At 40.3% G+C, this 13,620-nt stretch overlaps 1 protein-coding gene across 6 annotated transcripts in view; it reads left to right on the top strand.

Moving 5' to 3' along the window:
* XRCC4 (X-ray repair cross complementing 4) overlaps positions 1-9,875 on the top strand; it is a 144,019-nt gene extending 134,144 nt beyond the window's left edge. For 3 of the 6 annotated variants that reach the window (XM_084225187.1, XM_084225188.1, XM_084225189.1), the window contains exon 8: positions 7,598-8,190. In XM_084225187.1, the coding sequence (XP_084081313.1) occupies positions 7,598-7,694 (97 nt within the window). In that variant the 3' untranslated portion in view covers positions 7,695-8,190. Of the gene's footprint in view, positions 1-7,597; positions 8,191-8,445 lie in introns of those variants that run through there. The other 3 variants (XM_084225190.1, XM_084225192.1, XM_084225191.1) reach the window with 3 other exon arrangements.
* The last annotated feature ends 3,745 nt before the right edge of the window (positions 9,876-13,620 follow it).

Here is a 13,620-nt window from a genome sequence, read left to right as displayed (position 1 = left end):
CTGTGATGACCATTTACAGGAATAAAAAGCAGAGTGGCTCATGAAGAAGAAAGCCCCTCATTTTATGGTCATTTTCACAAAGGAAATGCACAGGGCCATCCTCTTGTTTAGCCGGGGTTTTGTTGTTTATTTGGAGATGGCGCAACCTTTCTTAAAAATCTCATTCTCCAGACTCTTTTGCAGCATTTACCCAACAAGGAATGAACTTGTGTGCTTGGTCTGAATACACTCTGTCCCCTTCTTCTTCTTCTTTTTTTTAATTTTTCCCTTCCTGTGTGTTTGAACAGGTTTCAGCTCTCACAGGTGTCACTGTAGGCGATTGTTTGATCTTAATTATCAAAGCTTTGATCTCATTTCAGAAAAGTATGAATGAATTCAAATCTGTGGCTGGGGAGGGGTCAGCAGGAACACAGGGAGAGGTTCAATGGGAGTTAAGAGGCAGCAGAGAGGAAAGCACAGTTCTGAGTTCTAAAAGCAATTTTATATTCAATAGAAACCTGTTAGAGGGGGGAAAAGCCTTGCTGTACTTCATCTGCTCTACCTTAGGCTGTAAATTGAATCCTGCTCCCAGATTTATTAAGAGCTCACTTCTGCTCTGTGTTTCTGAGTGCTTCTTGTCTTATTAGAAAACACCTACAGGAGTGTACATCCACATGCTCCACTGATCTAAAGTGGTTTTCTGCAAAAAGCTGATTAAAGGGAATGATCCCAAACCTGCTGAGCAGATCCGTGGATAATAGGTAATCTGGGCAGAAATGGGCTCCTGATGGTGCCCAGGTGTGTGTGCACAAATTGTTCAGCAGGGAGGAGGAATGTGCTTAATTCAGATGTAGGAGGCTTTTAAAGAGTCCGTGGATTCTCCTTGTAGTGGTTTTGGTTTGGGATTTTAAGATTTCTTTAATTTTAAAATTTTCCAAAACAAGACCAACCCCACAACACTCCCTCTCTTACCTAAAAATCAATAAAAGAACCAACAAGCACCCCAGGAAAAATGAAACAAAACAAAACAAAAAAATCCCAGGGTTTTTCTATCTTTAACATATCTCTTTCACAAAAACACATCCAATTCCTTAATAATTCCACAAACTATCAATTATGCAAAACCCTTCGATATTACTTCCCCTAATTCCACCCATGTCAAGCCACAACACTCCTAAATCAGAGTACCCCAGTCTGGTATTGAGAGGGGAAATGTTCATCACACAGATGCTGGACTAGTCCCTTTTCTCCTGTCAGAATACTTTAAATGTTGTTAATTTGTGGAGGGGGTGGTTTAATCCTCCAGCAGGCAGTGCAGAGGGTGGGCCCCAGAGAGCTGCAGGCTGAGTCTGTGGTTCAGGAGGCTCTGCAAGCTCAGACTTAACTTTAAACCAGCTCCTGTTTTTCTCCAGTTAAATACTCTTTTGTTCTTTGTTTCAGCCCAACTTTCAGTTGTAGCTGCCATGTGCAGTCACCAGATTTTGGGGTGGAAAATCCCATCCCTCCACGCTCCACCTCCACCCCCTCAGGGATGCAGACAGAGGAACACCAGGACACAAGAAATCAAACCAGGGTTTTTTTTATTTGCCCTCTGAGGTCTCTGTGGTCACCCTGAGGGGTAGGAAAGGGTTATGGACACCTTGCATTCCCAGGATCTGGCAGCCTGGAGCAGGATGATGACACAGTTTAGCCAGTTTTGGTGTTATATAAATGTATATATGATATAAATAGTGCTTAATGATGATGAGAAATGTCTCCCAGCATTTGCCAGTAGATTTACAATGCACTGAATTTATGAAAGGCCTTGACAAAATTCTTAAACAAACCAAGTTTTTCCCTTTACTCTGTGCTTTTGTAGCTGTGATTAAGAGGTTTGTGTTTTTTCCCCAGCGAAGGCAGTGGTGCTGGTGTGTTCCTCAAAGTGCATGTGGTGTAGTTTATTTAAGCAGGAAGGAGTTTAAGTGGAAATGAGCCACAGAAATGTGTGGCACTTGTCTAAAACAAACATGGTTTAGGCTTTTTCCTTGTAAGTGACATCTATTATTACATTTTTAAGTAGATCTTTGTTAGTGAGCATCTGTAAGCGTGTTTGATCATATGGAAAGATCCACGGCTGTATTTATATTGCTAAACCAGAACGTTCTCTTGACATAAGGACCTGCACCAATGCCAGCTAAAGTTAATTGGGAATTTGCAACTCAAAGGACAGAAGTTTCCCTAAAATAGTTTCTGCTTTGTAGGACTAAATAAATGCAGTGGATGAATGTGAATGTTGAGAAGTGATCCAGACCAATTATTGGAAATTAGATCAGATATTAAAAGTTATGTCATTAAGAGATAAATATGAGCATCTTCTCAATATATAGATATATATTTGTTTGCTCTTGCTGTAATCAGTGTGGATATATAGGATATTTGAGGGATTCCAAGTACACTTTCCTCTCTCTGGAGGATTCCAAGGATGTGCGAACTACAAAAAAAAAACCCCACACGACTTGTACAAGCATCAAACAAAATCATCCCACATTTGATGGTTTCTAGTCCCAGAGGAGGAAGAGTGTCATTCACATGAGCTGAAGACAAAATTTGAAATCATCCTGGGTTTTAAAGTTTGGCTTTAGGTAGTGTTTCACTGAGGGAATTCCAGGCTTGCCGTGCAGTGCAGAGGTGGTGATGGGTGCAGGTGCAGGTTGGCCTCCAGCCAGAGGGGGAAGCTGATGAAGGAACATTTTATTCCCTGGTTACCATTAAATTTGTGTTGCTGCATTGAAAATATTCTTCATTAACTGGGGAATCAAACAAGATACTAATTTTTTATTATTATTATTATTATTGCTTTATTTTTACTTTTATTGGTGTTGTTGTCATTGTCTATCTGGTGACCTCGGTGGAGACTGGGCTTTCTCGACACACTGAGCTTAGGGGAATGCCAGGCTGCATGGATGTCTCAGGAATTGCTCTATGCAGCTGTTTCCTGAGTATTTTTCTCAACTGTCTGTGATTTTTTCTTGGGGCCAGGCATGGATTGGGCTCTGATGATCTCTGACACTGCTGCTCTCTTCAGATCAACACAAAAAATCCCTCAGTTTCTTCTCTAAATTAAGGCAAAGTCCCTCAACTTTAATTTCAGGTTGGATGTACCCAGCAAGTTCTTCAGGGATTTACATTTTGCAGGATTATTTAGAAGTATAGGGGGGCCTGCTTTCATATAATTTCTAGGAATAAATGCCAGCAAAAACTGTATCTGGAAGCTGAATGCTCTTTCTACTGCCAAAATGTAAACCATTTTATTTTCTTTTTCCATTCTACATTGAATTAAAAAGAAAAATGCCTCTATGATTTACCTTATGGTGACTCTAGCATATCTCTGAGGGGGAATACCATCATATGTTTAATCACATCTAGCTCCCACTTAGCATACCCACATTTTCAATATTCCATTTTAAAGATTTCTGTCTACATGGAGTGTTCTCAGTGCATCACTTCATGTGAGAGGCTTTCCCCCCCTCCTCCATGACACCATTGCAGTTTCTTTTTATGGTTAACTTTCCTCCTTTTGCCCAGTAACCACAAGCAGGCAGGATTTCTCTGAGCACCATGGAGCATTGGTTATTCCAGGCCAAAATTTCAGCTGCAGCCATGAGCTTTAGTGGGGGCCTCAAAAATTTGAGGTATCTGTGTTAATGTTGTAATAATTCTCTGCCTGCGAGCTGCTGCTGACACCTATTTTTATGATTCTGAAGAAAGTGTGTATCACATTTTATCTTCTGCTATCATCTACTCATGGTATTTGGACTTTATTAGGATTCATGTCCAAATGAAGCAGGGAACCATTAAACCAAGCTGGGGAAGGATGAACACACTGAGAAACTCAGATGGTGAGAGCTGAGATCCCCTGTCTTGGTAAAATGCCAGCTCAGGGTTGGAAGCAATTATTTTAATTACTAAAAAATGAGAGAAATAATGCAGTGGTTCAAGGGCACAGTAATCCTGGATTACTCAAGTTTCTTAGGAAACCTTTCCATCCACGTTGTCCTTGCGAGGGTTTTTCTCTCTCCATGTCCCATGAGAGTTGCTCAAGGACAAAAGTTTGGGTAGAGTCATACCCACAGTGTGCTGGACTGGCTCTGGAGGCAAAGCAAACTGCAAGGACACTTCTCATTCCAGAAATCAAGTGGTTTTTGGTGCAGCTTCTGCAGAGCCATGGCTCTGAGCTCTTGTAAGGAGAGCCTTGCGTGTCTCCTGCTCCTCAGGACCCCTGCTCAGCTCTGGAAGGAAATATCAAGTCATGTAACCACTTTCTTCCAGATTTGGGGCCAGCATCTCAGCTGGTGTAAGTCAGCAGAGCTGCAGTGACATTATTAGTGCTGCAGTGATTCACAACAGCTGTGGGTCTGGTCTTCTGTCTTAATTTATGAACTAAATGTCAGGAAATATGAAATGATCTCTTATAGTCAGCAGTTCCCCAGATGTGTTAATGGAGTTTAAGTTTACCAAAAGGCAAGACTTCAAAAAGAGATCCAGCAGAAGAATAAACTTTGAGGAAGAATGCCTTACTTACAGGCCTCTTGGCAAGAGAGGGCTGTGCAACTCGCTGCAATTTACAGAAATTAACTCAGTTACGTGTCAGGATATGGTAATACAGCTTCCCTGAGAAATCCAACATAATTTCGCAGCACAAAGCAGGCTGCTGGCATTCAGTGAGCAGCTGCCATGCAAGTGGGAATCACCAAGTCCTAAAACCAGAATTAAGTTGCTGATGAGCTTTGTGTGAAGAGCCCAATGCCTCCCCTCTGCAAGCGGGGTGGGTTCATTCAGAGGCAGCTTTTTGGAGATTAAATGAGGACCATGTTGTTACAAGGACACAGAAGCTTAACAGTTCTCACTGTGCAATGTGAAAACCCAACAGTGGCTTGGCTTAAAGTTGTGCTCTCATGGATGGTGTTGAAAACTGTTATTTTAGCCAAGGAGGGTGGAATGGTTGTTGATGTTGCTTAAGCCCTGTCAGGCTTCCTTGTCCAAATCAGAAAACTCTGGAACTGCTGAAGCCTCACAGCCAACAAATGTGGGGTCTCAGAGGTCTTTAAATTCTTTTATGCCTGAATAATATATGAGCATATGCTCAAAAAAAAAAAAAATAAAACAACAAACAAACCATACCTCCATACCTGAAATATCCTGTGGAGGCAGAAAGGCCTCCACAACCCAATTTATTTGCTAATGAGACCTTTCAGAATTAATTTAAATGATCAGTGGGTGGCTCCACACTGTGTGGTTCACTGGAGATGGACCCACAGAGGTAAAAGGACAACACACCTTCAGGGATTGAACCTGAAAACCCTCTGTGGGGGCTTGGTGCCTGTACTCTATTTCTGAATAAGTTGATTTCTAGCCTCCAGAGCAGCGTGGGATGCTCTGAGGTCATTGCTGAAGGGTCCAGGTCTGTTTCACAGCTAATCCCAGCGACTTTTTGGCGAGGCAAATATCTGTTGAGGTGTCACTGCATGCCAAAAGGAACATAAAAGATGCTTGGCACGATTTATTCATGCCTGAAGAAGGGTGTTTTGGAAGAGTTCTCAGAGAAAGCTCGTTAGACTTTCAGAGAAAGTAATTACCATACTCTGAATATAGCAATATATTGAATTTAGAAGGGTTTGCAGAACTGGAGTGGCAGAGAGAGAGTGGTGAGGAAACCCTTCTGGGTTCTGGAGAGCTCTCAGGAAGTGGCAGCATCCAAAACTCAGCATTTACAGGGCTTCTGCTGATTGCCCTGGAGCTCAGCAGGGATGGAATGGAGGAAACACAGAATGTTCCGAGCTCTGAGCCTCCAAGGGCCTGAGCAGCTGGAAGGGGGAGCCACACAGTGCCTGGTGTCTTAGAGAGATCATTTTGCCATTTTTTATAGAGACTTCTGCTCCCTAGAGATTCCCAGGTAGGAATTACGGAAAAATTGGTTCTGAAAATTGAAAAATTCATTAATTTGACCAACAGTACTGGCTTTATCTCACAGAGCAGTTGAAGGCAGATGCTTGAGTCAGTCTGAAAATTAAAATTTTATTGTGTGCTTCATTTCACTGAGTCCTCACAGGGCAGCACTGGAGGGTAGAACACTCCACCAGTTCTCTCCAGCTTTTCCCATCCTGGGCAATACATGGTTTTTTCACCTTTTTTGTCAGCATTGCAGCAGTGTAATTAAGCTGGGCTTGAGCCCTTGTGAAGCTCAGCCAGGTCCTGAGCCAAGCTTAGGAGATCACATCCTATTTTCAAGGCAGTCACTGATGCTGGAATTCCTGTGACTGATGCTGTTCCATAGAATTCCTTGTCACTGGAAACTCACACCCCTGTGATTGAAAAACCCCCTCTAAACCCACAGGAAAAAAAGGTTTCTCTGCAGGATTCAGTTGGGCTTTTTTGTGGATTCAGCCTATTTCAGTGTAATTCCTACAGGGGTCAGAAGCTGTTGGAAATGCCACTTTTTGGGGTTTCTTTTGGAAAGGCAGGATACATGACCTTCCCAAGGCACAAGGGCAGAGCTCTCTGTACTGGAGCCATGTCCTGGAGAGACAGCAGAAGTAGGAACATGGTCTCTTAGCAGGATTTCTGCATCTGTGCTGCTCTTCCCAGCTCTCCATGTGGAAATTGTGGGTGAAATGGTCATTCTCAGGGTGTTTGAAAAACTTCTAGCAGAGCATTTATAAACTCTTTTAAAATATAAATTTTTATATAAATATAAAATGATAAATATAACTACATTCTATTTATATATGTACTTATTTATATAATTATATATAAAATATATATTATTCATATATTTGAATAAAATATAAATATAAACTATATTAAGAAATAAAATATCTTTTCTGAATATAAATATATATTATAAATATTTATATTCTATAAATATAAATTTATAAACTCTTTTAATATAATTTTATATAAATATAAACCCACAAATATATATATATTATATATATAGAATATATTTAGATATAAATATAACTTATTTATATATTATAATAAAATATAAAGTATAATAATGAATATAAATATAAATTTATAAACTCTTTTAATATAAATTTTAATGTAAATATAATCTATTTATATATTTACATACAGAATATATAAAAATATAATTTTTCATATATTTATTTAAAATATAAAAATAAATATATCAATGAATATAAATATAAATATATAGTGCATATAAATATACATCTATAAAATTTTAATATAAATTTTAAATATAAATATAAAACTATAATTGCATTCTATTTATTTATTTATAGCTATATGAAAAAATAAGTATGTATTTTATAAACATAAATAAAATATAAATAGGAATAAGAATAGGAATAGAAATAGAAATAGAAATAGAAATAGAAATAGAAATATATTTTCTACAGAAATATAAATGTCTAAACTCTTTTTTACACACAATTCTGAATAAATATATACATTATAAATTTATCAAATTATACATTCTACGAAATGAATTTCCTCTTCCTGCTTTGCCACTGCCTCCCCAGTGAGTGATGAGGTCTCTTGGGAGAAGCCCAGAATTTGTTGGAATGCCCTGTGTTTGTCCCAGCCTTGTCTGACACCCCTCTGTTTGTTGCAGGGCTGGCCCAGCCTCGCCGGGGCAGCGCTGCCTGGACTGGGATCTGGAAACCCTGGAGAATTCCTGTGAGCCAGAGGAGCTGTTGGAGGACATGTAGCACTGCGGGCTGGGCACAGGGCACTGCTGCTCCCAGAGGGTCAGTTATAAACTAAAAGGGTTTTTTACAGAGCAAAACCTCAATCTTTGCTCTGAGGCTCTGAACCCTCCTGCACCACGCTTCTTGCAGACCCTTGGCCCGCTGCACCTCAGCTGAAAGTTGAGTTCAGGCTCTGTGTGGAGCTTTGGTCACCGGTCTGGGGGAAGGGAGGCACTGTGGATGTGGTTTTTGCACCCTCACAGCCTCTGGTTTTGCTCAGGGTGAACCTTTCCCAGTGATGCCAGAGCAGCACTGAGCTCTGCCTTTGCCAGCTCAGCCCAGGCTTGGATGGGTAAATCAGCTTTATTTGAGGTGCAGGTGTGACTTGAGAATGGTCTGTTCTGAGTCAAAGCAAATGTCCTTTTACTCCTGGCACTGTGCATTGTAAGGTATTCCAGCTTTTGGGAGCAAAGTGCTACTAAAGTTGATATTGACTCTAGTTTAGCTTTCTGTAGAAACCCACAGCGTTTACAATTGTGATTTTTTGATACTTTGGCTTTTTCCTTACATCAATTTCTTTAAAAAAAAGAAGAAAAATAAAATGCACTTGAAAAAATAAATCACAGTTGTCTTTATTTCTTAGACATTATGAATAAAGGTAGTAGTTACCAAAGTGTGTTAATGCCTGAGCTTGTCTTGCCCCAAACTGATGCATTAATTTAGATTTGAATCTTCACCAAAAAGACAAAGTTAACATGCATTTACCTTTCAGTGGCCAATATGAAGAGCTCAACATGGACCTCAGGATTCTGCTTTGCATTTTCAGGACCTGATTCCATCCCTGCTTTAGACTGAAGGATCCAGTTCTTTCTGCAGAAGGAATCCCACTGAAGTCAGTCCTTGAAATCTTCTGTGCTCTGTGGGTTGCAAAGCTCTTTGGTAAAACTCTTGATATTTTTGAAGTGGCTCTGATTCTGCCAGAATTCCATCCTATACTCCATTAAAAGCATCCCTGTCAGTATTAGCAGGCTTCATACAAGGCCATGGGGATCTGGGAATATTATATTTAACCATTCCTCTCTGAAAAAAAGCACAGTCACAGCGTTTTAAATTCACAAAGGGCTTTGGGACAGTATAATAAATCACACAGCAAAAATAAGAATGGCCAAAATATTTTGCTTGCTAAAAAGGCTTTGTGCCTGGGAAGTGGCAGGGCCACAAAAGAACCATTCATGCCCCTGTTCATAGGCACAGCCTGATTTAGAATCTTGCAGTGCTGATCTGACAATGCTTTCAGCAGAAGCTTGTATATGGTTTCAGTTTTAAAGTGAAAATGTTCCATGACTTAACCCGGAGTGCCAGAGCTTGGCTTGATGGTGCCTGCAGCAGAAAATGGATCTGGACATGCCACAGAACTCCCCCCTTCCAGGGAACTGTTGGGTTTCTAAGAGGAAAATGTTGTTGCTGCAAAAAGGAAATGTTACACGCTGTTGGCACGTGTAATAAAGTCCACGAGGATGTTTATTCTGTTCTCTCCTTTTTTTTTTTTTGTTGGCTTCTCTTTGATGTTTTTTAGGGTATTGGGGTTCTTTTTGTTTCTTTTGGGTTTTTTGGGGTTTTTTTTGTATGTGAGCTTTTGGTTGTTTTTTTTTTTGTTTTTCTGATTTTGGGTGATTTTTTTTGCTTTGTTTGGGTTTTTTGGGGGGTTCTGGGGCTTTTGTTTCCTTTTCTTCTGGTTTGGTTTTTTTTTTCATTTTTTGGCTTTTTTATTGGTTTTGTTTTTGTTTTTTGTGTAGGGTTTTCTTTGGTGTGTTTTTTGTTGCTGTTCTCCAGTTTTGTTGTTTTTGGTTTTTCATGGTTTTTTGTTTGGTTTTTTTGGTTCAGTTTTTTTTTTTTTTCTATTTGTTTGGTTAGTTGGTTGGTTGGTTGTGTTTTTTATTTGTTTGTTTGTTTGTTTTCTGAGGTTGCAGAGTCAGGCCAGGAGCTGAGCAGAAGATCCCATGGAGGGGGATGCAGATGCAGCCCTTGGTGTGTGAGAGCTCAGCCCTGCTGCCTGGGGAGGGCAGAGCCCTCTCCCTCCCAGCTGGGGCTGTTTGCTCACTCTTGTCCCCTCTTCTCCCCTCCTGGCAGTGTCAGTGTCCTCAGCCTGGTGAAATCCTCCTTTCTGAAGATTTCTTTGAGAAACTTTTTTTTTTTTTTTTTTTTTTTAATAAGTTTCCATTTTCCTGTTGACTTTGACTGGGAGAAATCCACCAATCTCTAAATCAGTTCAGATCTGTGTGGGTCTTTCTTGGTGTGAGAGCAGAGGTGGAATTGCAAAAACTGCAGGAAATTGGTGAAAATTCCTCAGGAAGAGTATTTGTCTGTGAGAGAAGTGGGGATCTCTGCTTTATCTTCAAACTCACTCCTCCCTGTGCATGGAGACGTGGTCCAATTCACCCATGCAGGCGAAATCTATTTCAAATTAACTCGTGTTTTATGGGAAGGGAACCCTGTGGTAATGCCTCACAAAATGATTTTTTAAAGCTTACTACATTAATACTTGGTGTTGCTTGGTTTTCTCTGAGAAAAGCCAAGGTTTTTGCCATCCCTGCATGAGCAGTTCTGGATTTAATCCTGACTCCACTCACCTTCCTCTTTAGCAGATTTTCCAAACTTAGAATTGTTTTGTTTTGTGGACAAGGTTCTCTAACTCACTGTTTATAAGACCAATTTTTCCAGGTGTGCCAGTCACATCACTCAATTGCTTCTCCCCTACCCAAAATTACAGGAGACCAAATAGAGAAAAATGCCCAGAAATGGGTTTTTCAAGGCAGGAACTTAATCAAAGTTAGGAATGACAGAGCAAATTCCAAAGATTCTTTATTAACATTTATCCTTGATATTGATCTGCAAATCTTTACACATCAATTTCCAAATCAATTTTTTTTTCACCAGTTTAAAACTGTATTTTTGGGGGGAAGATAAAACCTGGAGTTGTTTTGCAGAAGGAAAAACCATGTTTTCATTAAAGACTCATCTAGAGTTTTATACCTTTAATGTAACTGCTTGAACAGAATGTGCATTGTCATGGAAAACAATTTGTTACTTGAGGTCTGAGTTCATCCAGCAAATTTTGAAAATCATTCCTCACAAATATTTCTTGACCAAAAAAGCCCAAAAAAACCTCATCAATTCTTGAGGAGGCACAGCATAAAGTGTTGCCTTTGGCATGATAATGCTAGTTTGATTTTGAGATAATGTTTTGACAATCTGTATCACTACTTTACCTCCCTTCTCACTATTGTTCCCCAAAGCAGACACTCGTGTGTGTGTCTGTGTGTGCATCAGATTCTCCCTCCCTTTGTGCCCGTGATGTATAATGACTGTGTGGATAAATGTGATTCTCTGGAAATATTTAGTGCAGAATTAGTATTTAGAGCTGGCTCTGACAGCTCCTGCAGTTGGATCCATCAGCCTGGAGGTGCTTGAGGAAAGGAAAGCTCTTTACACGTGGGGATCCAGGGGCAGATAAATTTTAAGGCAAATCTTTTTTTGGTGTTTCCCCCCTGTTTTTCTGGGGAAAATGAAATATGGGAATGGTGGAGGCAAAATGGAAGCAAAACAAGGCAATAAAAGCATGTCCAGGGTGCTAAGAGACAGAAGGTGGTACATCTGAACTTCTTCTGAGCAATCCTAACTGAGAAAAATGCCCAGGATTTGGTTACCCCACTGAGAGAGGATCAACCCTCAATCCTCTCAGCCAGGGCTAGTACCACTGTCCTACTAAATATTTTCCTGCTCTAATTTTGTTCTAATTCCCTCCACAAAGGGAATTAGAATAAAATTATTCTAATTCCCTTCCCTTCCCTGCCTGCTCATAAAATCTTTCTCCTAAAGTTAATTTTGGTGATCTGTCATCCTCCAGCTCATCTTTTTATTTTCCTTGAAATGTTGGTCAAATCTGAATTTTCATCCTTTGCTGACCATTAAATTATTTCACTGCTGTTATAATTATGCTCCAGAATTAATTTAATTCATGCATGTCCTTAGGATTAATCTGCTACTGTTAGGAAAATGAAACTATATTTTTAAAGACCAGCATTTTTAAGAACACTGAACTGGAGGAAGATTGTTTCTGGAGATCCTTAGGGATGAGTCTTGGGGTCAATCTCATTGACCATTTTCACCAGTGGCATTGAAATAAAAAGTAAGAATTGCAGTGAAACCTCTGGAAGATGTGGATCTGGGAAGTTTGGCACAGTCTGGTCTGGAATTTCATGCTGTCCCACTGGGCAGATGTGACAAAAGCAACCAGAAATCACCTTTTTCTTTTTTTTTTCCTCTTTTTTTTTTTCTCTCCTGATTCCTAATACCATCCAAGCTAATGTTTGTGCAAGCCCCAGATCAAAAGGACGACCATTCCATTTTTCCATTTTAAGGTTCCTTTTTGGGAAGGAAACAAAGCTCAGTTTTGGAGGTTTTCTATGGCTTTATTTTCCTAGTGCAGAAATATTTAACCAAGGAAAATTTTGCAGCCTCACAGAGTCACTGGACAGGTGATTTTGGAAAGGGACTGTGAAAATAATCCCTGTAAATGTTTCCTTGTGAGCCTCAACTTTTTGGGAATCCAACCAGTAGCTCCTTGCTGGAATACCCTTCGTGGGCAGGAAACAAACACATGAAACCACTTTAATACTGAACTGAAAAATGCTGCCCTCATTATCTTCCTCTCACACTCAGAGCTGCTGTTCATGGGAGAGAGTCTGAGAGGAATATTTGATGGTACAATTCATGTCCAGAGGTAGACATCCACCCTGTGAAAGGCATGAAGCCATGAAATGTTTAAATCTCTGGTTTTATGCAGCTATTACTGTAGAATTCATTTAATAATTGTCAGTGCAGCATGTAGCGCCCATGTTGCTCTGAGTAAATGAAGTAATACCATATTGTCCTTCTTTTCCTGCTTAATTAGCCGTGACTTTGAAGCCCTGCATCTCATTTCTAGTGCATGCTTCTGATTCCTCTTGGTTGAGAGACCACGGGTAAGCTCTGGGTTTAATCAGTTTAATCACCTACCTCAATATCCTCTTGTAGCCCTTTCTGAGATGTTGCCAGGTCCTCTTTGGCTCCCAAGGCAGTTGAAAGATGATGTTAAAACTTAATTTTAACCAAAAGCTAGAGCTCTAGGCAGAAAAGGCTGGAGAAAAGTCTGTCCTCCAGACTCATACCCACATAAAAATAGAGACAGGCAATAAAATATATTTACAGGACTATTCACAAGCCTGCTCAACTCAAGTTTATAAAGACACTGGGAGAGCTTTTTATGCAGCAAAGAAATGAGGAGATGGAAGAGCACAGCAGTTCTTACATTACATAGGGATTGAGAATTTATCAAAATGTGCAATACTGTGCTCAAGGTTTTTCATTCTTGCTGTATTGGGAAGGCAGGTACTGACAAAACTCTCTGACAGCATTTCCTCACAGTGAGCATATGGTTAATTTCCCTTTCTGGGGAGGGGAGAAAATTATCTTCACCCTTCCTGGTACCTGGCAGGCCCTGCTGAGGCAGAAACCATCACCTGATATCCCCGAGGATGAATGAATTAATTATTTACATTAATTAGGCATTAATTATTCACGTGAGAGTGGAGAAAGCTCAGCAGCAGCAGCCTGGCTTGGGCCAGCTCCTCTGCCCAGGAAACTGCAGCGGGGGGATTCTGAACCAGGAGAGGTAAAAGCTAAAACCCACCTTGGTCCTTTCTGCCTGTGAGCTGAAGGCATCCCTGCACTCTGCTTTTCTCAGCCTGTCTTTGCTCAGCTTTGATTCAGCTGGTGATGTTCCAGGCCTGCCTGGCTAACCACATTTATTTCAATTTATTTTATTTCACAGGCTGTGGGGAAAGAGCAGCCCAGGGTCTGGTCCTGAGCAGCTCCTCGTGCTGGAGGAGACAAAACCCTGAGTGGT

The sequence above is a fragment of the Fringilla coelebs genome, assembly GCF_963513975.1.
Source record: "Fringilla coelebs genome assembly, chromosome: Z".
In the NCBI taxonomy this organism is placed as follows: Eukaryota; Metazoa; Chordata; class Aves; order Passeriformes; family Fringillidae; genus Fringilla; species Fringilla coelebs.
This window is presented reverse-complemented; position numbering and strand designations above follow the sequence as displayed.